General features: G+C 37.0%; 2 protein-coding genes across 6 annotated transcripts in view; one reads left to right on the forward strand and one right to left on the reverse strand.

The window, feature by feature from the left end:
* The window catches only part of LOC115224576 (arf-GAP with coiled-coil, ANK repeat and PH domain-containing protein 2-like), a 310,532-nt gene that overhangs the window by 216,556 nt on the left and 68,127 nt on the right, over positions 1–25,849 (forward strand). The window lies entirely within an intron of this gene.
* LOC115224577 (leucine-rich repeat-containing protein 15) lies at positions 2,733–9,460 on the reverse strand. The gene is made up of 2 exons (XM_029795506.2): positions 9,199–9,460; positions 2,733–5,273 (listed from the first exon to the last, which is right to left on the reverse strand). The coding sequence occupies exon 2, from the start codon at positions 5,229–5,231 to the stop codon at positions 3,408–3,410; it is 1,824 nt and encodes a 607-aa protein (XP_029651366.1). The 5' UTR covers positions 5,232–5,273; positions 9,199–9,460; the 3' UTR covers positions 2,733–3,407.

Here is a 25,849-nt window from a genome sequence, read left to right on the forward strand (position 1 = left end):
CATTCAGATTACTCTGTCAAATGTAATGCTTATATATTTACATTGTTTTGAATTCATCAGGCATTGTTTTACTGGGGATCCTTGTCATAGGCTTGTTCTTCATTCAAAACAATCAGCTGAGTGAGTGTTGGAATATGTTTGAGATTTCAATGATATAATTGTTTATTTTTAGAATGACATTGTTGGACAGGTGTGAGGGGCCAGCTATGGCCAGTTAAACCATTTAGCATTCAAATTACTCTGTCAAATGTAATGCTTATTTATTTACAATGTTTTAAATTTATCCTGCATTATTTTCTAGCTTTGAGATTTCAATAATGTGGTTATTTTCAGAGTGACATTGTAGGGTAGGTGCGAGAGGCCAGATATAGCCAGTTTGAAAATAAAACAAACAAAATATTTTGGCCAGTTTAAATGCTAAAGGTTCAAAGGATAAAATTATTAATGGAAATCTATATTTTACAAAGAAAACACCAAGGGTAATTGTTTCAAACGAATTAAAGAAGAAAAATAATCCATTTACCATAAACTCAAAACTAATTGCCACAATAATTTTAATATTCATGAACTTTTATTCAGATATGAATTATATACATTACAGCTGGTGAACATATTAAGGAGAGTCAACTGAGTACAAAGTAGTGACTAGAAATGGTTTCCTTGATGGTGGAATGAAAACAGGATTTTAGTTTGGCAGTGTTTTCGGGAATTGTTGAAAGAATAGCAAAACAACATTATATATATATATATATATATATATATTTCTCAATTTCTGAAGATAGATAGATAATTCTTTTTTTTAGAATGTTGCATCTTGAAACATGTTAAGGCTATAAATAATGGCCTGTAACCCTTTTGGTTAGAAACAGCCTTTGACTTTTTCTAGCCAAAAGCATTTTTCTTATCCAATATATACAAGTTGTTATTTTATAGCTTTAACTGCTTTCAGAGCCACTGTTCCAAAAAGGAATTACTTCATATTTTGTTGAAAATTTATAGATTCTTATGATGTCAACAGTGTGTGTGCATTTGTGTGGATATATGTATATGGATGCAAGCATGACTAAGTGGTCAAGGACCACTGCAGACAATCGGACATGTCTGGATTTGATTCCTCTGTGTAAAAGCTTGTTGGATGGCCTCTATTTGTAATTAAAAAAAAAATCAGCCAGCCTTGTCATACACTGCGTCAAGCTGATTATTATGCATAAAGATTATGTTATGGATAGAGTGTCCTTGGAATACTCGGTCATTTCCTGCCAGTTTAATGAGTAATTCAGTAGATTGAACAACCGGAATACTCATTATTAAACTGAAGTAAGGACCTGTTATACATACATGCAGGTGTATATATATATATATGTGTGTGTGTGTGTGTGAAGCTGCATGATATATTTATTTATGTGTTTATACACACACACAAACACACGTGTTGATTTGGGTTTTTGAGAATCCATCTTTACAATTATGAAATCATAAAACTTTCGTGTTTGTTTCATATAGTTTCCAAATAGTACTAATTACATATAACTGCAATTAACCCTTTCATTAAATTTCATTGTTATTCCAGTGATGATTGTTAAATATCCAACAGAAAATATAATTGTCATTTACTGCAACTCGTATAGCCTCAGTAAACTTGACATATTTCAATCAGAAAATAGTTTCAAATATGATATTCCTCAACAAAAGACAGATTGGTATATTAAACTCCTTTCTGCATTGAAGGACAATGAAATTTCGAGTGGATGTATCTGATTTCTGCAGTTAAAAAGGTTTAAAGAGTTAAAAATTCCTTTAAAGTTTTAGCCTTTGATATTATTATCATTCAACTTTTTCCCTTTTTTCTTTTCCTGTTTTCTCTTAATCCTCTCCTTTTTTCTGTTTTTTATGTTCCAGTTTGTATGCATGCGTGTGTGTGTGTGTCCGTGTGTGTTCGTTTAAAAATACGAGAATACAGTCCTACTGACTTGATAACAAATGTCAGTTATATTGAATATTGTAGATCTGAGGAGAATATGGCTTTCCAAATAATATGACAGGTGATAATGTAATCTGCTTCAAGCTTTATACTTGCTCAAATTTTTTTTTTTATAACTTTTTCCCAATATTTATCTAGTTAGGATAACAGCTGATGTTTTGTTACAGGAAAATCACACACAAACAATATATGTGTGTGTGTGTGTACACGCATATATATATATATGTATGTGTTGTATATTTGTATGCGTCCATGTTTGTGTGTGTGTATATATATATATCATAATAGTAGGGAATATAATTCCAAACTTACAGGGAAAAATTCAATTTAGTAATTCTAAATCAAATTTCACAATATATAATATATGTATATAATTAAGAGAAATAACCTCTATTAAGTAATTCAATAGTGAAACACATCTATATTATATATTATATAGAAAAAATTTAAATATACTATAATAAAATTCAATTTTTGAATAATATTTATTATAGTATATTTAAATTTTTTCCATATAATATAGATAATGTCTTTCATTATTGAATTACTTAATAGAGGTTATTTCTCTTTAATGATATATATGTATATATGTTACAGTTAATTCTTTATTAACTTTTTTGCAAACCACATTGGACCCTATTTCAGTCAAGTAATTCATTCAAGCTTGTCTTTCCAACTAATTGTGTCTGCTAATTCCTTCTCGTCGATGCTCTCCGTATTACAGTACTGTTTTTCAGTGTGTTTACTTTTGTTTTTGTTCTCCCCCACCCACTCCTTGCAAGCCCCATGGGATTACGTGTTAATCTGTCTCTCGGATGTTGGTTATGTTTGTACAATGGATATCCAAGGCGGTGCTCCTGCGTGGCCACAATCTAATTACTGAAACTAGTAAAAGAATGGTGTTACATTTAGTCACATCATCATCATCACCATTGTCATTGTTGTTGTTATCTTTCATAACTTCTGCCATCATCAGTTTAGTAGTCATTGCTGTTCCCAACTTTTTTATTTCTTTATTTATTTGCTTGTTTGGTTTTTCTTTTTCTTTTTCAAATATTCTTTTAATGTTTATAACAATTAGATATTTTGCTGGTTAAGCGAGAGTCCGTTCGAAGGGATTGCTTTGAAGCATTTGACTAATGAATTGAAACATTAAAATATTGGGTGACAGAATGCTTTCTGTCTGTCTGGTATTTGTCTTTGAGCTGCTGTATTTAGACCGTGATCTGTTTTTGGTAGCTTCTATCAGACTATCTTTTGTCATCTATCATGAAAATAAATCTCAACAGAAAAATTATTAATATCTTATGGAGATAAAAAAAAAAAAAAATGAAAAGATCCTCTAATTTAAGAGTTGTTCTAAGACCCTTCTTTAAAGTAGTTCTTTGAGGTAATAACCAATAAAAGTCCTTTATTTACTGATTTATTACTGTCTACTATATTTTCTTTTGTTTCTCCTGTTATGCCGCCTTGAACTCCTGCGCCTCTTTCGTTCATTGGAATCGTCTCGGACAGCGACATTTGTACCAAATCCAATTCTTGAGGACCTTGCTTTTTGCAGCTGGCTTTTTTCTAATGAAGATGGGTTACGACTTGCTCTATATTCTGCATATCTGTTGCTGTCAGTCCGGTATTCTGCTGCTGAGCTTGTAAGATATTCATTATCAGACAGATCCCTTAATAGTTGTCCTTTGAGCTTACTTGGTGTGCAGCAAGCTGGTGTTTTGTCCTTATAGAAGGTAATATCTGATGTTCCTAACCATCTTTTGAGCCAGAGCAGATTGGAATCACAGTGCCAAGCGTTGTTGTTGAGCAGAAACGTTGTCAGTCTTGGAAATATTCCTCGTATATTCTCTGGCACGTTTTTGAGGATGTTGTATCGAAAATCAATTTTTTGAACTGATTTTGTTACCTCAATCTGGCCATTTCTGACTCGGTCCAGGAGACTTTTACATAGACCGGGGCTGTTCATCAAATTGAATTCCTGTAGATTTGGCATTTCTCGGAAGAGGTCCATCTGTACCCTTGCACTTTCCAATTCTCCATAAGATATATCAAGCGTGTGCAGTGATGGCAGGGATTCAAAGGATCTCCTCTGAATAGTTGCTATCGGATTATTTGCCAGTCTTAGGCTGACCAAATTTGGCAGGTCTTTGAAGATTCCTGATGATAGTGTATGTAATTCATTACTTTGAAGATTCAGGTCTTTCAACATTGACAACTTACTAAATGCTTCAGGCTCAATCTCAGTGAGTTTGTTTGTCTCTACTGTGAGCTCTTCTATGAGAGGACTCTTCACAAATGCATGTCTCTCAATCCTACTAATTAAATTCGAATTGATGGCCAATTTAACTAAGTTCCTTGGTAGTTTCGTTGGCAGTGTAAATAACTCGTTAGAATTCAGCCAAATTTCCTTCACATTATCAAGACCATTGAATGCATTGTCATGAATAGAATTAATTTGATTTTCATTAAGTGTCAATAATTGTAGTGCTGAAATGTGCTTGAGGTCGCTTTTCCCAATTTTCGTAATGTTGTTTTTGCCAAACCGGAGATCATTGATACTTTCTGGCAGCCCCTTTGGCACGCGTTCCAGTCTGTTGTTTGTGAAGTCAGCTACACGCAGAGATTTCAGTGTATAACTCAGCACACTGAAATCGACAAGTTTGTTGTTTTGAAGAACCAAATAGCGCAAATTCACCAGCGGCTCAAATGCTTTGGGATTAATCGTAGTTATTTGATTTGAGGTCAAATCCAGGTACTTCAGATTTGATAGGTTCTCAAAGTCATTCTCTCCTATTTCTGTGATCTGGTTTGATCCTAGGTTGAGAAATGTTAGCTTAGTGTTTCTTTTGAAAATGTTTTTAATATCATAAAGGTTGTTTTTGAAGAGAACGATTCCTTGAAGTTCTGTAAGGCTTTCAAATGCCTCTTCACTGATGCTTGATATCTGGTTGTTTGTTAAATCGAGTTTGCGAAGGCCTAAAAATGATCGGAACAGTCTGGAATTAATTGAAAGCAACCGATTTTGTGTCAAACACAACTGTTTGATTTCGTGAATATTTTCCAATCTGCCTCTGTCTAGTTTTTTCGAATCACATCCTACTAAGTTAAAAAGCGCCTCTGGGACCGGACAGTCAATTCTATCTCCAGAACACCTGCAACCATCTGGACATTGAGCTTCCAGGCCAGCTACCAGAAGACATAAGCCAAAAACCAGGAAGCACACCTGTCTGGCTAACCTGTACATCTTTGTGTTGTTATCTGGGTCCTTCACTGGAAGATGTCTGTTCTGAAAAGTAAAGAAAATCATTAAATCATCAACTTTTCAATATTGGCTGTCGCAGGTGGAAATATTAATTCTCCAGTTTGAAATTTAAAAAATAAATTATCTATGAAATATATTTCAGAAACAGAAACTGAATAGTAGAAAATAGTTAAACTATAGGTGCAGGAGTGGCTGTGTGGTAAGTAGCTTGCTTACTGACCATATGGTTCTGGGTTCAGTCCCACTGCCTGGCACCTTGGGCAAGTGTCTTCTGCTATAGCCTTGGGCCGACTAAAGCCTTGTGAGTGGATTTGATAGACGGAAACTGAAAAGAAGCTCGTTGTATATATGTATATACATGTGTCTGTGTTTGTCCCCCCAACATCGCTTGACAACCAATGCTGGTGTGCTTACGTCCCTGTAACTTAGCGGTTTAGCAAAAGAGATCCGATGGAATAAGTACTAGGCTTACAAAGAATAAGTCCTGGGGTCGATTTGCTCGACTAAAGGCGGTGCTCCAGCATGGCCACAGTCAAATGACTGAAACAAGTAAAAGAGAGTATAAATGAAATTCAATTTAAATTTATTTTTCAATTTGAATTGATGAAAATGTTTTATGTAACCATAGAATACCTGTGATTACATTTATCCATTGCACCTTTCCCTGTAATTGTTATTTAGTTCCTGGCAGACCCTAAATGAGGGGACATCATTTATCTTGCTCTTTGTTTCAAATTTAATGTATCTTGGGCTGTGCTGTGTCCTTCTTTTTAAAGATAGTAGGTTGAGGGAGATTTGACTGCTGTTTCAAGTAGGCTAAGCTGCTGCACAGAGGCTTTCCTTTGTCTGAAGTCTTATACTTCACTGGTGAGGTCAGTATAAGATGAAAACATATTGGAAGGGTTGTCTGTTTTACTTGCTGTATGGTAAGAAGCTTGCTCCCCAACCACATGGTTCTGGGTTCAGTCCTAATGTGTGGCACCTTGGCTGTCTTCTACTATAGCCCCAGGCCAACCAAAGTCTTGTGAGTGGATCTGGTAGACAGAAACTGAAAGAAGGCAGTTTGTTTGTGTGTGTACATGTGCGCACGTATGTGTGTACATGCACGTGTGTGTGTGTGTATATATATATATGTATGTATGCATGTATGTCTCAATCAGTGTTTGTGATTGTCCCCCTCCCCCTTTCACTGTTTGACAACCTGTGTTGGTTTGCTTATGTCTCTGTAACTTAGTGGTTCAGCAAAAGAGACCAGTAGAATAAATACTAAGGGCAATTTGTTCAAGGAACAAAAAGAAAAAACTCTTCATAGTGGCACCCCAGCAAGACTGCAGTCCAATGACTGGAACAAGTGAAGGGTCAAGGAGATCCACACTGTGATACCAGGAAAGTTAATAAGGACCGATTGTCTTAGCCATCATGCCTTCACACACACACCCACACACACACACACACACACACACACACTGTTTGCCTCTCTGTCTCTCTCCTTAACTGGTGGCAATAAACTATACATCATCTATGGTTGCTTCTACAGTTTTAGTCTTGATAAACTTCCTTCAGTTCATGTTGTTATTGTCATTGTCTCTCAAACACCTGCTAAGTCCTACATATTGGGGGAGCAGAGGGTGACATAAGCAGAGTAAGTTGTATTTTCCTTATGATGATGATGTGGTGGTAGTGGTAGATGGTCATATTACTGGTTAGACTGGTTTGAAGCTAAACAGAGAGAGAAAGAGCAGGACAGAAAGAAATATGACTGCTTGACCTGCTAGAAACAGCAGCCAAATCTCCATCCCTTCAATCATGTCCTACTGTCTTAAAAAAGAACATGTTTGATAACATGGTCCCTGGTTCCCTGTATGTAGGGAAATGATAAGATTTTCATGATTGAATGTGTTTTTGGTCATAGGCCTGCTGGTCTCAAACTGACCTGGAGTTAGATAAAAACAACTGCAGTACTACAGTACTATGATAGTGTATGGCATTTTTAGGTAAGGTGTGCTGGGAGCTGTTTTCAAATAATCCCTTGAAAGGCACAGGTTAAGGGCTGTTCTTAACCCTTCAGCATTCAGATTATTCTATCAAATGTAACCCTTAGTTATTCACATTATCTTGTAGCCTTGAGATTTCGATGATGCAGTTTATTTTTAGTTTAGAATGACATTGTTGGGTAGGTGTGAAAGGCTGGATTTGGCCAGTTTGAATATAAGACAGGAAGAATATTTTGTCTGGATGTGGCTGGTTTAACTCTTTCGTTACCATCTCGGCTGAAACCAGCTCTAGCTCTGAGTACAAATGTCTTGTTTTCATAAGTTTTGAATTAAAATCTTCCACCAAACCTTCGTCACAATTTATGTTCCTAACACTAGCTTAATGATAACTAAGTTATTTTACACATATCCTTTGTTATATTTAAAGTAATTGAAAGAAACATAGAGCATCTCAAAATAAATACAGTAACGAAAGGGTTAAATGATGCAGTAATGGTGATGCTGCTATACAGTTGTGTGTTATGTGTGTGTGTGGGGTTAAGAAATCTCTAGCCATTAGCTGTGATAGTAACAATAATAACAGCAACAGCGTGACCCTTTTTGTACCCATATTTATACTGAAATACACGGCTTTGTTGTCATTATTAAGCTGCTGTTTGAAACATAAATTAACATAGGCGCAGGAGTGGCTGTGTGGTAAGTAGCTTGCTTACCAACCACATGGTTCCGGGCTCAGTCCCACTGTGTGGTACTTTGGGCAAGTGTCTTCTACTATAGCCTCGGGCCGACCAAAGCCTTGTGAGTGGATTTGGTAGACGGAAACTGATAGAAGCCCATCGTATATATATATATATATATATATATATATATATATATATGTGTGTGTGTGTTTGTGTGTTTATGTTTGTCCCCCCAACATCACTTGACAACTGATGCTGGTGTGTTTACGTCCCCGTAACTTAGCGGTTCGGCAAAAGAGACTGACAGAATAAGTAGTAGGCTTACAAAGAATAAGTCTTGGGGTCGATTTGCTTGACTAAAGCCAGTGCTCCAGCATGGCCACAGTCAAATGACTGAAACCAGTAAAAGAGTATAGAAAGTTTCAATTTAGACCACTTTAAAAAAAGGGAGTTTGTATCATAAAACTGTGTGTGTGTGTGTGGCAGGGTCTTAGATTGGTTGGTACTACAGGGGTTAAATATATACTGAGGGCTAGAAGGGACTACATGAAGGCAAGTGGGTGATGCAGATTATAACAACAAAGATAGTGACAAAGTAACTTAGTGGACAACAGCAGCAACAACTACAACAGTACCAACAATGAACTAATTAACAGTAATTTCTGTGGTTTTTCGACATGCTAGAAATGGCAGCTAAATCTTCCTGAAATCACCTTTTGGATGATATATTTCTAGATACACTGTGTCTGGTAAAAGGCAGGAAGGTCATAGTTGGATTTGCCTTTGATAATTGTTCTATTTTATCTAGGCTGGACATGTAGCTTAACAACAACAACAACAAGGTGGGGTATACATAATGTAGCCCTAGGTACACTGTCTGAATAAGACAGGTTGGTCATGGCGAGAACACCTCTGATCGCAGATCTATTAGGATATGGCTAACCTAGGGTTAAACAGCAACAACAGAAAGTATATCTAACCAAGTTCTCTGTATGCTATCTGAATGAGATAGGTTGGTCATGGTGGGAATATCTTTGATCATAGATCAGGACTGACCCAAGGTTGAACAACAACAACAACAATAATAATAAACAAAGACACATTAAATATTGTAGTCTTAGATACACTGTCTACAAACCAAAGGCGGAGTAGGGTGGGGGTGGGGTTAATGTTGGTAAAATTTTGATCATAGGTTTACTGGATCAATATACTAACCCGGGGCTAAACGATAAATTTCAAAACAAAAAAAAAAAGAACAAAACGTAAACAACCTACCTGTCTTGGGGACTAATTAATATTGTAACTTGGTACCATTTGAAGGTAATAACCAGTTGAAACTCATATATATATAGTATAATATGGTATATACATATATATATATAATATATATGTGTAGGAAACCTGTTGATATTTTTTTTATTTGCTTTCTTTCTCTCTGAGTTTTACTTTGGGTATTGATCAAAAAAAAAATTACCATTTGTCACTCTGTTGAGTGACCACACCAAACTGAGCTCTTTGCTGCTCTCTGGACAACTGCACTGAATCAGACAAAGGGAGGCCTTTTTATTGATGCTGCAGCAGCAACTAATAGAAACCAGTCACTTGCCCTCATGCTCGGCTCTGCCTCCCTTCTTCTTCTTTTTTTTCTTCTACTTTTTCTCCTCCTCCTCCTCCTCTTCCTCCTCTTCAGTAGACTGGTGAAGCAAGGTAATGGTTGGAGGGAAGATAGATTGCTCACCACACACACACACACACACACAATGAACTGTATGCATACTCTTAGTTCTCATGCAAGTTCTGCTCATATACATACATACATACACACACACACACATACACACACACACATACATACATACATACATATATAAGTACGTACATACATACATAAGTACATACACACATACATAAATACATACACACATACATAAATACATACACACATACATACATACATACAACATAAATACATACAAACATACAAACATAAAAACATACATACATAAAAACATACACACATACATACATACATAAGTACATACATACATACCTAAACAAACACTTATAGTAGCTTTTCTTTACATATACACAGCTGTGTGTATAAATACATGCAGACATTATCTCACAAACTCACATGTACATACATACACAATGCCTGTCAGTCTGTCTGAATGTGTTTTTATGTATGTGTATGTATCTGTGTGTATGTATACAAAGTGAAGTGTGATGGAGCCAGTTTTAGGCCTACACCCATTCATTAGTGTTCACTATGACCCTTCCACCACCCCACCCCACCTCTCAGTATTTGAAATGAGGAGATAAAAAAAAATATCCCCTCTAGTTTAAACAGGGAATACTAAATTAGGATATTATCTCATGAACTTCTCTATCCCCACCCCACCACACTCCACCCCATTCTCCTCTATTCTGACTGGCCAGTTGGGCGGAGGGTATTGAGCTGTTCCCTCCTATTTCTTCCTTCCTTCCTTCCTTACTTCTTCTCTCATAACCATGCCTTTGGTTTCTGCTTATTTACTTCCTTGCAATCTCCCCTCACACACTCGCTCTACCCCCCTCCATCATCTATCTTCTATCTTTCTATTCAATTCTTTCCTCCACCTCTTCTCGGCAGGTTCTCTCCTTTTCTCCTCCCCCTCTTTCTCTTTCTCTCTCTCTCACTTTCCCTCCACACCTTTCATTTTTTTTTCTGCCCCTCCCATTTTATTACCATTTTCTCAACATCTTCTCTCTATCCCTCCCCCCAATCCTTTTCCTACATCTTCCTTTAACCCCCCTCTCCTTCTCTCCTCCCTTCATTACACCTACACTTTACTTTCACTTTTCGCCACTTTCCACCTTTTTTTCATTTAAAAATCATTATTCCCCACCCTCATCCCACTTGTATATAAACATTTAATTAAATCGTAGATGTTTATGGTTTTATACTTTTGTATGTATTTGCAGATGCACACACACACACACACACACATGCATACACAGTTGCATGAAAGATGCATGCATGCATACATACATACATACATGCATGAATGAATGTATGTATGCATGTGCATATATGGATGTAGGGCCGCAGGTCTTTCTTACTTTAATTAATTGCTAATGGAAATTAATAATTCACTAAATATTCTTAACTATAAATAAACATTGAAACTATGTCCTTGACAATCACACGTCGTGTAAAATACATGATATATATATATATATATACACACACACACACACACACATATATATATATATACACACCACACACACACACACACATATATATATATATATATATATATATCTATAGCTACATAGTGTTTGAACTGTGTATACTCATGTGCATTTAAATCTGTATATATGTACATATATGTGTATGTACATGTAGTGTGAGAACCATATGTAAATATGTAGCAGACCAGTCAGTTCTTAGCCAAATATTTTTCCTGATTCTCACAGATGTTTTCCTGACAGCTTTGTCCTTGAACTTACTTCCAACATCTCATAAAACACAACAAACGGCACATTTAGTTTTGACCTACACCCTTGTTGTATATATTCAGTACACGGAATGCTTTGTGCCCCAACACTTAACGTGCATACACACACATACATAAACATATACATATGTATGTATGTATGTTATCTTATCTTTTTTATCTTTTACTTGTTTCAGTCATTTGACTGCGGCCATGCTGGAGCACCGCCTTTATTCGAACAAATCGACCCCGGGACTTATTCTTTGTAAGCCCAGTACTTATTCTATCGGTCTCTTTTGCCGAACCACTAAGTGACGGGGACGTAAACAAACCAGCATCGGTTGTCAAGCAATGCTAGGGGGACAAACACACACACACAAACACACAGACATACACATATATATATATATATATATATATATATATATACATATATACGACAGGCTTCTTTCAGTTTCCGTCTACCAAATTCACTCACAAGGCATTGGTCGGCCCGGGGCTATAGTAGAAGACACTTGCCCAAGATGCCACACAGTAGGACTGAACCCGGAACCATGTGGTTGGTTAGCAAGCTACTTACCACACAGCCACTCCTGCACCTGTTAGTTATACTTTTAAAAAAAAATTTTTTTGAAATTCTTTCTAGAAAAAAATGAACCTTGTTTCTAACAAAGAAATGCTGCTCCATTGATCCTAGAATTTAGATAACAACATTGGTGAAGGGTTTCAGGTTCAAATTTAACCCTTTTAGCATTCAGATTATGCTGTCAAATATAAAGACTCCCTTCAGTCATGGATGACCATGGGATTGCACCTAGAATGTAATTATTTATATAAATGTGTGAGCAATCACATATCATTATTGTACATGTATCTTTAGTACACATATTTATGTTTACTTTATGTGGCCATAGATGATAGCATGTATATGTTCATTCTAGGAAACTCGAATGTGTCCATGTGCATATGTATATATATATATATATATATATATATATATATATATATATATATATATATATATATGTATGTATGTATGTATGTATCAGCAATGAGTAATCATTTTATCAAAACCAGAGAAATGAGTAGCATCCTTGCTAGTATTTGAACTCGGTATTTAGAGGGTAACACTGCAGGATATTTAGCCTGCTGTGTATGTGTATATATATATATATATATATCATCATCATCATTATCGTTTAACGTTTATTTTCCATGCTAGCATGGGTTGGACGGTTTGACTGGGGTCTGGGAAGCCAGGAGGCTGCACCAGCCTCTGGTCTGATCTGCCAGTGTTTCTACAGCTGGATGTCCTTCCTAACACCAACCACTCCGTGAGTGTAGTGGGTGCTTTTTACGAGCCACCGGCACGGAAGCCAGTTGAAGCAACATTGGCATCGGCCACATACTTATTTCAGTCATTTGACTGCAGCCAGGATATATATATATAATCATGTTCAATGCTATCCAATCTCATGTTCAGTCTACTCCAGGCCTCCCTGGTTTCCATCTTTGCAACACAGATGTTTTACAAGTTTGCTGCAGATGTTCAACAAGGCCTGCATCTTCTTTTACCCTGCACTGTTTCCCAAAATAATAGTTGATGTATAACTACATTTATTTTTCTTCACCATCCGTGTCTCACAAACTTAAATTAGCATCTCTTGATGTTTTTTTTTTTTTTTGTTAATATTGGTATTATATATATTATATTTCCAAATAATACATTGTTTGGTAAATGTTGCTCCCAAGAAATGTTCTTGACACTCCTCAATGTTTTGAATAATCAAGGAATGCTTTCCTCTGTAGACAGCCTAACTGAATTGAAACAAGGGCACTGCTGGCTGCAAGCCTTTGAAATATTAAAAGATATTTCTGCTTTCAACTTAGAATGTTTGGACTTGGATGTTTAAAATCTGTGAAGTCACTACATTGACAGAAGAGCAATGCATTGAGATAATCTGCATACAGGAACATTAGGTTTTATCTTAAGGATGCTAGCATGGGAAAAGTATTGATGCATCTCACAATTTCAGCAGAAAAAGCTGGAAGCAATTCAGCGCTCACTATTACTCTTGAACGCAAGGGCCTTTATAGCTTTGAATTCCTTTAAAAGTATGACTCCACATACAATGATTGCTTCATTTTATGGTAATCTAAGCACAAATGAAGATGATATGATCCAGTTTTATTGAAATTGCACTGATCTAACTTAAGTAATTCCCTAACCCAATGTCAAAACTATTGGAGCTGATATTAACACAAAAATTGGCTAAGAAGATGTTAAAGGTAGTGGTTCTCAGCTGGGGTTCATATGGCCCTTAGGGGATCTGTATAAGATTTTGCGGTTAAAGTTTGTGTGCAATAAATTGGTTATGCTTCTACAATGCATAAAATTATTCGTATACAATTTCTCGTGAGATTTAGTTATACAAATATAATTGGATTTTTAAAGCATTGAATGGCTACGATGGCCCCTCTGAGTAAAATAGAAAACAAAAAGGTCCATAGGTAGAAAAAGGTTGAGAAACAGTGTGCTAAGGGATTCAAGTTTACCTCAATTTACCTCTCAGAATGGCAAATGTCCCCTAAATTTTCAAACTGTGTAAAATGAATATACAATATGCAAAGACCAAACAAAAAAAAATCTGTGGATGTTTACAACCCCAAACTACACCAAGGCACTATTAAATCACATTTTATTCAACAAAGATTGGTAAAATATTGCTATGAACTATGGAGCTTATATTTTCCTTTTATTTTAACTGACGAATGGGACTATTGAATTGTGACAGGAAAGTTCCAAGGCAGGGCTTGAGAATAGATAAGAACTTAAGAAAAAAAAGGGTAAAAATGAGTATGTTATGACTGTGAAAGAAACTTACCACAGATGCAGATGTAAGAAACTCATATATGATTGCTATCAGAATTCACTTTGATTAAAAAAGAGAAAATGTCATCTGTGTTTAGAGTAGGCATCATAAATGCATATGAAAATGCAGCAGGAATAAATATTCTAAAAGTAGAAAGAGGAAACAATTAAATCCCGTGAGAAAGCAACGGAGATAATTAAAAGAAGGACTGAAGGAAGCATATGAAGTTACATCTATAAGTAAACTCATGAGAGCGAACAAAGCAACATTGCAATACATATGTATATATATGTATATATATATATACACATATACACACATATGTACACACGCACATATACATTCTTTAACAATTGAATTAAAAATAATTTTTTGCAGAATTAAAAAGAGCTTTGTTATTCTCTCTGTAAATGGCAGGAGACCATCACAGCTAGACAAAGGAAGCTGCTTGGCCATGTATTGTGCTTACTGTTGGATAAATCTGCAAGGACAACTGTTGAGTGGACAGTTGAAGAAGAAAGAGAGGCAGGCTGGTGAAGGGGTGACAAACGACTGGACTGCTTGAGAATACCTGACCGAGATGGGTGTCACCTGGGAAGAGGGGTGCAGTTTGGTTCAGAAAGGCACTGTTTGGAGAACTCTGATCACCTGATGCTCTTTTAGTGAATAGAGATAACATCATCATCATCATCATTGTACCTTGAAAAATTGTGTTCTTTAGTGGTGAAATATAAGATCCAGTTGGAATTAGGAATAGAGGATTGGACCTTATTGTCATCATCCCCCTCACATGTGTGAAGGATGGGCTGCAAGGTGAAATGGATCATGCAACAATCTGAATAATAGTAATAGTAATCCTTTCTCTATTGGTCACAAGGCCTGAAATTTTGCAGGGGAAGACTAGTCAATTACATCGACCCCAGTGTTTCATTGGTACTTAATTTATGAACCCCAAAAGGATGAAAGGCATAATCGACCTCAGTGGAATTTGAACTCAGAGCATAGGGATTAGTGAAATACTGCTAAGCATTTTGCCCAGCATGCTAATGATTCTGCCAGCTCATCACCTTGATAATAACAATAATTAGTAAAATAATAATAATAGTTTTACATTTTGACACAAATCCCAAAATTTAGGTGGAAGCGGGTTAGTTGATTATTTTGACCCTAGTAATAGACTTGGAGGGATGAAAGGCAAAGTGGACATCAAGACAAAAGGCCTTCAAGTCGCTGTTGTGACCATAGTTATAATAATTGTGCTTTTTGCCTTGTACCATTAGTTTCATGCTCCTATATTTCTGCTCCGCTAAACTGGGCAAAGTTTTATTGTCAATAGGACTTGTAATTATGTATTGTGATATGAGAATGCATACTCTAATTAAATGTAGATAATCTTTCATAATTAATCACAGTTATGGAGCTACTACTATTTGTGGGTATAAGATGACAAAATTAGGCTGAGTTTATTGTACTTTGTACATTTTAATGCCATTGAACTGTGTCATTCACTGGCTCAACCTTCTTTATTTAAGTCCCATATTTGGTACCTACACATTGGTTTCTGGCTTGTGTAACCTTTCTGATACCGACCTGCACAAAACTGCCCTTGGTTCTAATATATAAATTCCCGTTTTAAAGTGATCCAGATTAAAACCTTCCCTTGAAATTTCATGTTAATTTATTTATATCCCATATGCTAGCTGAAGAATGGCAGTTCTTTTAATAAATTCTTCATTATTTTGAAAATTTGAAACAGAGGCAGATTATTTTAGCAGAAATATAACAAGGGATTAATGATTATGTGATTATAACACCAACATGTGGTAGCCTGAGTTATAATTGGATTTTTTAAGCACTGAATGGCTATGATGGCCCCTCTGAGTAAAATAGAAAACAAAGGGGTCCACAGGTAGAAAATGGTTGAGAAACAGTGTGTTAAGGGATTCAAGTTTACCTCAATTTACCTTGTCAGAATAGCATAAACTTGAACCCCTTAACACACTGTTTCTCAACCATTTTCTACCTATGGATTTCTTTGTTTTCTATTTTACTCAGAGGATTCATCATAGCCATTCAATGTTTAAAAAATCCACCACTCAGGCTACCACATGTTGGTGTTATAATCACATAATCATTAATCCCTTGTTATATTTCTGTCAAAATAATCTGCCTCTGTTTCAAATTTTCAAAATAATGAAGAATTTATAATTGCTGGTGTTACATTCCAAAACTTCCCACAATGGGTGAAAATCTGTGAAGTAGAATATATGCTGTATTTTTTAAATTATTTTTATAATTTGTAATAACAACACCATAGAGGAATCAATGTAAACTTTAATAAACCGCGATATGGTGAGGGATTACTGTATTAGCATAAAGTTGAGTGAAATGAAGCATTTTGCTCAAGGACACTAACACCCTACTTTGCTCAGGAATTGAAGCTATAATCTTACGATGGCGAGTGCAATGCCCTAACCACTGAGCCATGTGCTTTTATTACTAAATGAGGAAGTGGTTGATATTGTATTTCAACTAATCTACCAATAGCCAGAAGACAAAGGATTCACTGTCCAAGAGTTTTAAAATGCCATAGATGTGTCAGAAATGCTAAACAAATTCTTGATCCATTAACTTATCGACTAAAACCTGTTGGGAATTAGGCCCCAGGGGCAGTCTTAGGTAATTTCCAGTTATGTAAGATCAGCATGTTCTAGCAAAGGATTAGATCTTGGTGGGTTTAGTGTGTGTTCCCAAGGGGTTTTTTAAATATATTTTTATATGTTTAAGCCAATATGTTTTCCAAATTTCTCTGCCACCTGTGGTTTTCTTTCTTCTTTATGCCTTTAACCCTTCAATGCAGAGTATAGGCCACTTATAGTTGAATTCCATGTCGCATAATTTTTGGCTTCTGTACTTATACTCTGCCATGAATGTCCCCCTTTCTCTAGTTCCTTTTGTGTTGATCTACGAGGCCACGAGTTCTTAGGCCTACCTCTCCTTCTATATCCATCCGGTTTCCACTGTAAAGCACTTTTCACTACATTTGGTGTATCTTTCCTAATTGTGCTACCAATCCACTTCCCACTTTTTCTTAAATATTTGCTCCCTAATCGAAACTTGATTTGTTCTTTACCATAGCTCCATATTGCTTATGTGTTCAGGCCAACCCCTCATCCTCGTTGTGAGAGATGGAAACAGGTAAAGCTTGGTGAAGTTGAATGGGATAATCACCTGTGCAATGGATTTGATTGACAGTAACTAAAAGAAGCCCAAAGTGTGTGTATGTGTGTATATATATATATATGTGTGTTTGTGTGTGTCTGTCCCCCACCACTGCTAGGCAACTGGTTTGGTGTGTTTACATCCCCATAAGTTAGCAGTTTGGCAAAAGATGCCAATAGAATAAGTATCAGACATTCTAACCACTGGGCCATGCCCCTTCAGTGTATATATATATATATATATATATATATATATATATATATATATATGTAAGTATGAGACAGAGTGTCAGTCCCTATAGTTTATATATATTCCATTCTTGTATTTATGTCTTAGCAATTTCTCTCCTTATAGTGTTGATATATAACCCCCCTCCCCGCCTTTACTGTTTTCTTTTCACTCTAAGGCCAATATGAAAATAGAAAAGAAATGGGTCAGCTAACCTTGAAATTTGTTTTTTCACTGATTCATCAGCTTGCAATATTTAAAACATCCACATTCAGTCACTAGTGGACCAGGGAGAGAAATGGGTTAAGGTGTCACTCTTTATATTTTTTGGGGTATTGTTTACTCTATTACCTCACCACCACCACCATTCTTAAATTGCCACCATTATCATCCATTCTGCTATAATGAGTTGAAAGAAAAGAGGGGACACACATCTGAACAAAACTTCTAATGTGGGTTTGTTTGCTTAGCCCTTTATTGATATTCTTAGGGATTTTGTGTGGTATTTGTGGTTGTTTTCTCCTTCCTCCGCCTCTTCCTCCTCCTCCTCCGTCTTCTTCTTTTTCTTCTTCTTCTTCTCCTCCTCCTCCTCAAACCAGGACTATTAGGGCTCTTGGTGTTTGCAGTTTTGGTAATGGTTGTGTTGTCAGGGGTCAGTGGTGATAACTATCTCATAAAAGGTCAGTCTCCAGATAGTAGTTGAAGAGTCCAGTTTAAGAATCAGGGTGGGGGATGTTGTTGTTTAGCCATAGTACAACCCTAATCAAGCGGATATAGGATCAAAGGCATTCCGGACATGACCAACATGACCATTCTATCTGTCTTCTCAGCCATGTTGTTGTTGTTCTGAATACATTCTCCAATTTTTTTTTTTGTTGTTTTTGTTTTTGATGGCAGGATGATTTGAAGGAGGTCTGTCTACTATTTCTGTGTGTGTTTTATCTTGTTTCTGTGATCAGACTGAGGCACCACCTTGAAGGTTTTTACTTGAATGAATCGCTGCGAGTACTTGTTTTTAAAGCTCCATACTTATTCTTTTGGTTTCTTTTATCAAACCACTAAGTTACAGGGACACAAACAAACCAACACAGGTTGTTAAGCAGAGCCGGAGGACAAACCTTGATGCAAAGACACACACACACACAGAGCCATAAAAATCATGCCAAAAGAGATAGTGAAGCTTGGTGCAGTCTTCTGGTTTCCCAGTTCCTGTGAAACCATCCAACCGATGCCAGCATGGAAAAGGGACGTTAAATGATGATAATGATGATGACATGCACAACAGGCTTCTTTCAGTTTCCACCTACCAAATCCCTTCGCATGTGTTTGGTCAGTTTTGAAGATGCTTGTCCAAGGTATCACCCAGTGGGACTGAACCCAGAACCATGTGGTTGGGAAGCAAAATTCTTACCACACAGCCATGCTTGTGAGTGCACACACACACACACCTACCCAGTATAGCCTGTATGCACACCAATCACAATAACTTTATACAAATCTGCCCTGTTTGACAATCCCTTAGAGTATAATGGGGGAAGGCTGAGGGTGAGGGCCTTTCCACTTCAGGCTATTCTATAAAAACCCAAAACCCAGTGAAATAAATTGCTAGAATAGGGCATGTTTTCACACTCTATGCAGAACCAGTTCTCAGAAATGGTTGTTTACGATATCTGATCTCGCCCACTGTCACCTAGTATTAGTTGGTTTCGGTGACCAAGGGCTGTTCTAAAGGAATGTTAGTGGCGGGGGGGGGGGGGGGACAATTACTATAAGGTGGAGCTGTGTGTGTATGAATGAAGTGCTTATCTATTGCGATCACATGACCTAGATGGCAATCTCAGGGTATTTACCTCCGCACAGTAGATTCCGCTGTCCCTAAGGACATCTCTGTGCACACTCTCTATCCACCCACTGGCCTCCTTGACATACCAACCAACCAACCAACAAACAAACAAGCCAACCAACCAGCTAGCCAAATAACCTAGCTCATAAAGGAATCATAGAGCAATAGAATTATGGGTGAAGCGAAATGCGTTCGTTTAGATACTGATTTTGTTATTGGTATTACAAATACGTACAAGTAGTATTTGCTTTACTATCGCACATGTGTATGTGTTTATTTCTTAAACTTTTACAAGGAAAGGTTTGGCAGTGACTTCAAATTGTGTATGTGTATGCATCTGAGTACACACACACATACAGACACACACACACATTGCTTATTGAGAACATGTACACAAATTTATATTGAAATACCTTTGGTTTTTGTTAGATGTGAGTTGTCTTAAATTATTAACAAATGTGTCCTTTAATACTCCTTACACCCTTCATGTACATCGTATGTATGTATGTATTATATATATATACATATATATATATGGGTGTAGGCATGGCTGTGTGGTAAGAAGGCGGCGAGTTTGCAGAAACGTTAGCATGCCAAGAGAAATGCTTAGTGGTATTTCGTCTGCCATTACGTTCTGAGTTCATATTCCGTCGAGGTCGACTTTGCCTTTCAGCCTTTTGGGGTTGATAAATTAAGTGCCAGTTATGCACTGGGATCATTGTAATCGACTTAATCCTTTTGTCTGTCCTTGTTTGTCCCCTCTATGTTTAGCCCCTTGTGGGTAGTAAAGAAATAGGTATTTCGTCTGCCATTACGTTCTGAGTTCAAATTCCGCCAAGGTCGACTTTGCCTTTCATCCTTTCAGGATGTGTGTGTCATAACTATAAATTAAGTACCAGTTACACACTGGGTTCGATCTAATTGACTTAATCCCTTTGTCTGTCCTTGTTTGTCCCCTCTGTGTTTAGCCCCTTGTGGGCAAAAGAAAAAAGAAAAATAAGAAGTTGTTTCCTAACTGCAGGGTTCTGTATTCAGTCCCACAGCATGGCACCTTGGCCAAGTGTCGTCTGCTATAGCCCCAGGCTGACCAAAGCCTTGTGAGTTGAATTTGGTAGATGGAAACAGAAAGAAGCCTGTCATACATGTGTATGTATGTGTGTGTGCGCACGTATCACTGTGTTTGTTCCCTGCCATCATTTTCCAACTGATGTTGGTTTGTTTACATCCCCGTAATTTAGTAAGTCCAGTGACTGAAAGAAGTAAAAGATGAAGGATATATATATATGTGTGTGTATGTGTGTATCTATATATGTTAGTGTGTGAGTATTCACAATTTCTATTGAATGTTGCTTTCTCGTAAGTTGTCAGGATTTGTTTGTTTAGATTGCTAGCTTGATTTCTAATAATACATGTGGGTGGGTTGAATTGTTGTATATATATATATATGTGTGTGTGTGTATATATATATATGTGTGTGTGTGTATATATATATATATATATATATATATATATGTGTGTGTGTGTATATATATATATATATGTGTGTGTGTGTGTATATATATATATATATGTATGTATGTATACACACATGATAATAATATTGAATCATTAGATTTAATGTACTTCTGAAAAGTTTTGTTGCTGAGGTATAATATTACCTCTAAGAAATTGAGTTTATCTTGAGGTTACTACATTTATTTCTGCAAGTCTTTCCTGAGAAAAAATATTGAATAGGCTCACAAAATCTCTCTCACTCTCATGCTATCACACACATAGGTACTTATTCAAAATCCATAACAGCATTGCTGTTAGGAATTATGAGTAATATGAAACTCCACTAGAATAAACATTTCCTTTTCCTGTGTTTGATTTTATTTTTGCCATTTTTTCACTCTCTTTGAATAGTATCTTGTTCCCTAATTAGTAATAATTAAAACTGAATTCATTTCTTTTATAAATTAATAGTACCGGCATGGAACTCTTAATGATATCCTTCTAGAGGAAACATGAAATCCCTATTGAACACACACCATTTCCTTGTCATTCTGTTCTCTATTCTCTTTGTTCTTCCAAACAGTACTTTTGTTCAGTCGTTAGTAATTATTATTTCTACTGTAGGCACAAAGCTTTGAAAATGTTTTGAAGGAAAAGGGCTAGTCGAATACATCGACCCCCCCCCCCCAGTGCGTAACTGGTACTTATTTTATCGGCCCCGAAAGGATGAAAGGCAAAGTCAACCTCGGCAGGATTTGAACTCAGAATGTAACAGCAGACGGAACATTGCTAAGCATTTTGCCCAGTGTGCTAACAATTCTGCCAGCTCGCTGCTTTTGTTCAATCATTAATAATCTTAAGAGTAGGATTAAGAATTGGCAGAACCACTTAGGGGCCAGAAAAATCCTTTGCGATGTTTGTTCTGGCTTAAAGGCGTTGAGCTGGCAGAATTGTTAGCATGCGGCAAGCTAGCAGAAATGTTAGCACGCCGGGTGAAATCCTTAGCGGTATCTCGTCTGCCATTACGTTCTGAGTTCAAATTCCGCTGAGGTCGACTATGCCTTTCATCCTTTCGGGGGTCGATAAATTAAGTACCAGTTACACACTTGGGGTCGATATAATCGACTTAATTCGTTTGTCTGTCCTTGTTTGTCCCCTCTGTGTTTAGCCCCTTGTGGGCAATAAAGAAATAAGAATTGTTAGCATGCTGGGCAAAACGCTTGGCAGCATTTCAGCTGTCTTTAAGTTCTGAGTTCAAATTTTGCTAAGATTGACTTTACTTTTCATCCTTTTAGAGTTGATAAAATAAGTACCAGTTGAATACTGGGGTCAATGTAATCGACTTAGCCCCTCCCCCAAAACTGCTGGCATTGTGCTAAAATTTGAAACCAGTATTTATTTTCGCTTTAAAAACAAAAGACAAATAGTAAATTGGTTTGGCCAATTTGTTTGAGAATCACATAGGTTGTTATGCAGTAATCCTTGTGGCTCTCTACATATGAAAAAAAACTTTGTCTTCTGAAGAATGAAGGCTTGTGGCCTAGTGGTTAGTGTGTTTCACCCATGATTGCAAGATTGTGGTTTCAACTCCTGGACTGGCACTACATTGTGTTATTGAGCAAAACACTTCATTTCACATTGCCTCAGTCCACTCAGCTGTAAATGGGTCACCCTATAATGGATGGGTTTTCTGTTCAGGGAGGATGTTGACCAGCCTATTTTACATTCTGAGTTCAAATTCCGCCAAGGTTGACTTTGCCTTTCATCCTTTCAGGGTCGATAAATTAAGCACCAGTTGCACACTGGGGTCGATCTAATCAACTGGCCCCTTCCCCCAAAAATTTCAGGCCTTGTGCCTAGAGTAGAAAAAAATGTTGGCCAGCCTGCCTGCTTGCCTATCAGCCCCCGTGCCTGCCTAGCAGGGTGGCATCTGCTGAAAGCTATGCAAACACAAGGAAATGCATTGTGACCAGCAGTGTAAAACAACATCCGGTGGTCTGAGGGATAGAGTGATATAGAGATATTTTAAAAAGCAACACGAGAAGGTGGATCGAGAAACATTACCCAAATAACTATATTGTGGTGCAACTAGTCGCATGTGTGCAAGTGCACGTGTGTGTGTGTGTGTGTGTGCATGCATGTGCGTGTGTGTATTATTTTGATTTATAATACAGGAAACTCCACCCTGCAGATGCTAAAATATCCTTATCTCTAAAGTTATTTTCAAGTAATCTTCTTGTCAGTATTGTTCTTTAGTAATTAGGCCTCTTACCAATTTTGTGAGGAAAGGAGAGAAGAGGAAGGGATTAAGGGTTGCTTGGGAGGGGGGTGTAATTTTTTTTCGTTTCTTCTTTTTTGTTATTTTCAAGAAATTTCTCTTTCCTCATCATCTGATTTATCAATGGCTTTTACTGTTGTTGTGTGTATATAGATGGTTTTCTGTTGTATCGGTAGTTATATTGTTTTTTTTTTCATTCTTAGCTGTTTAGCATTCAGGTAACTCTGTCAAATTTCATGCTTATTCATTCGCATTATGGAGATGTACTTGCATAGCAAGTGACTTGATCTGAGATCGTGTGCTGGAACGAAAACATTGTTTTAAATTAACCATGCATTATCTTGTAGCTTTGAGATTTCGATGATGTGATTGTTTCCTTTTAGAATGACATTGTAGAGTAGTTGTGTGAAGCCTGATCGGGGTCAGTTTGAATACAAAAGCATGTAGAATATTTGGGCCTGATTTGGCCAGTTTGAATGCTAAAGGGTTCAGCAGAGCTGCTGTACATGGTGTAGACCCCTGGAGACATCAGTATGACAATTATTGATGTTTCTGTCTGTGATTATCCTAAGAGTTCTTTTATCGGATTTAGGATGTAGTCTGTGGCCCCACTTCATTTTATTTTTTTAAATAGAAAAGAGTTTGTTGTTCTGTGAATAAAAAAACTTAGAACGTGTGCCCCATATTTCAATCCTTTTATTACAATGGCTAATATACTTTTGATCATAGGTCTGTAAAGTGGTTGGCATAGGGAAGCTGTAGAAATCAATTTTATTTTTTTTATTTATGCGCACTTTTCAAGCCTAGCCAGGCTCATGGGCCTGGTTTCCTGGTTTCTATGGTGTATGTGTTCCCCACAGCTGGACAGGACGCCAGTCCATTGCAGCGTTACTCAAGAAACAGGAACAAAGAGTGAGAGAACATTGGGCGAAAGAGTACATAGGGGTCGCCACCACCTGCTGCTGGAGCCTCATGGAGCTCTAGATGTTTCCGCTCAATAAATACACACAATGCCTGGTCTGGGAATTGAAACCGCGATCCTCCGACTGTTAGTCTGCTACCCTAACCACTGGACCATTGCGCCTCCACTGTAGAAATCAACCCAAGCCAAAATAAATTATAGGATTCTTGCGTGGCGCCCTGGCCTTGCAAGCTCTGTGAAGCCCTCCAACCCATGCCAGCTTGGAAAATGGATATTAAATGTTGTTGTTGATGTTGTTGATGATGATGATGATGAATAGGAGCTCATTCTGGGACACATTGCACGTGGCAAGAGAGTTGGTCAGATTGGGTTTGAGTGCATTGAGACGTATATGTGCTTGGTATGTATGTTGTTGTTTAGCAGCAGTCTGCTTTATTCCAGCAGACCTATGATCAAAAACACACCAGCTATGACCATCCTGTTTTAATTTTTCTTTTCCCAGTGGGTTGTAATAATAACTTTCTTTTGTTTGTTTGTTTGTTTTTTTGATTTTTGTGTTTTTTTTTTTTTTTTGTTGTTTTTTTAAAGATGGTATGGTGGTGCATGTTGAGATGTGGCCACTATTTCTTGCAAGGAAAGCGAGCACATAGAGGATGTTTTGTTGGCAAATGTGTGTCAGGATGGAGGTGAGGTGCAGAAGGGGGAGGAAGAAGAAATTAGAGGAGAGGAGTATGGGGAGCAGTGTTGTTGCACGTGCGCATATGTGCATGGTGGAATTGGAATCTGATGTAAAAATGTGCAGCAAATACAACCATCTGCATTAGCAGTACTATATACAGAGCCTTATTTTGGTTAGCAGAATGGTTGTGTGCACCAGTGTCTGGTGCGATAACACTGAGTAGATACCATCCTGTCTGCAAAAATATCAGTTACACTCTGTTTGTGTGTGTGTGTGTGTGTGTGTGTGCATGCGTGTGTGCGTTTAAACAATCAAAATCTTTTGTTCTGAGATTTCTTAATCTTTCTTTCTACTTTTATTTAAGAAAAATAGTTTGAATTACCATCAAATGTTTATTGTTGTTACTAATCATATACGTGAGAGAGGGAGGTACACACTATCATCTTCTATCTTGCTATTATTATTATTTATTATTATTATTATTATTACTCTTTTACTTCTTTCAGTCAAAAGACTGAAACAAGTAAAAGAGACTAAAAAAAAAAAGAGAATGTTAAAGGTAGCAAGCTGGCAGAATCGTTAGCACGCCGGACGAAATGCTTAGCAGTATTTCAGCAGTCGCTACATTCTGAGTTCAAATTCCTCTGAGGTCGACTTTGCCTTTCATCCTTTTGAGGTTTGATAAAATAAGTACCAGTTGAACACTAATGTCAATGTAATCAACTCATCCCCTCCCACCAAATGGCTGCCCTTGTGGCAAAATTTGAAACCATTATTATTATTATTATTGAGTGAGAGAGCAGTACATGCCATCAAAGTGACACTGGGGTAAAATATACGAAGCCCAGTATACCCATCATGACTACCAGTATGATGAGGGTACACCAGGCACATGCATCACAACC

The sequence above is a fragment of the Octopus sinensis genome, linkage group LG25 (assembly GCF_006345805.1).
Source record: "Octopus sinensis linkage group LG25, ASM634580v1, whole genome shotgun sequence".
NCBI lineage: Eukaryota > Metazoa > Mollusca > Cephalopoda > Octopoda > Octopodidae > Octopus > Octopus sinensis.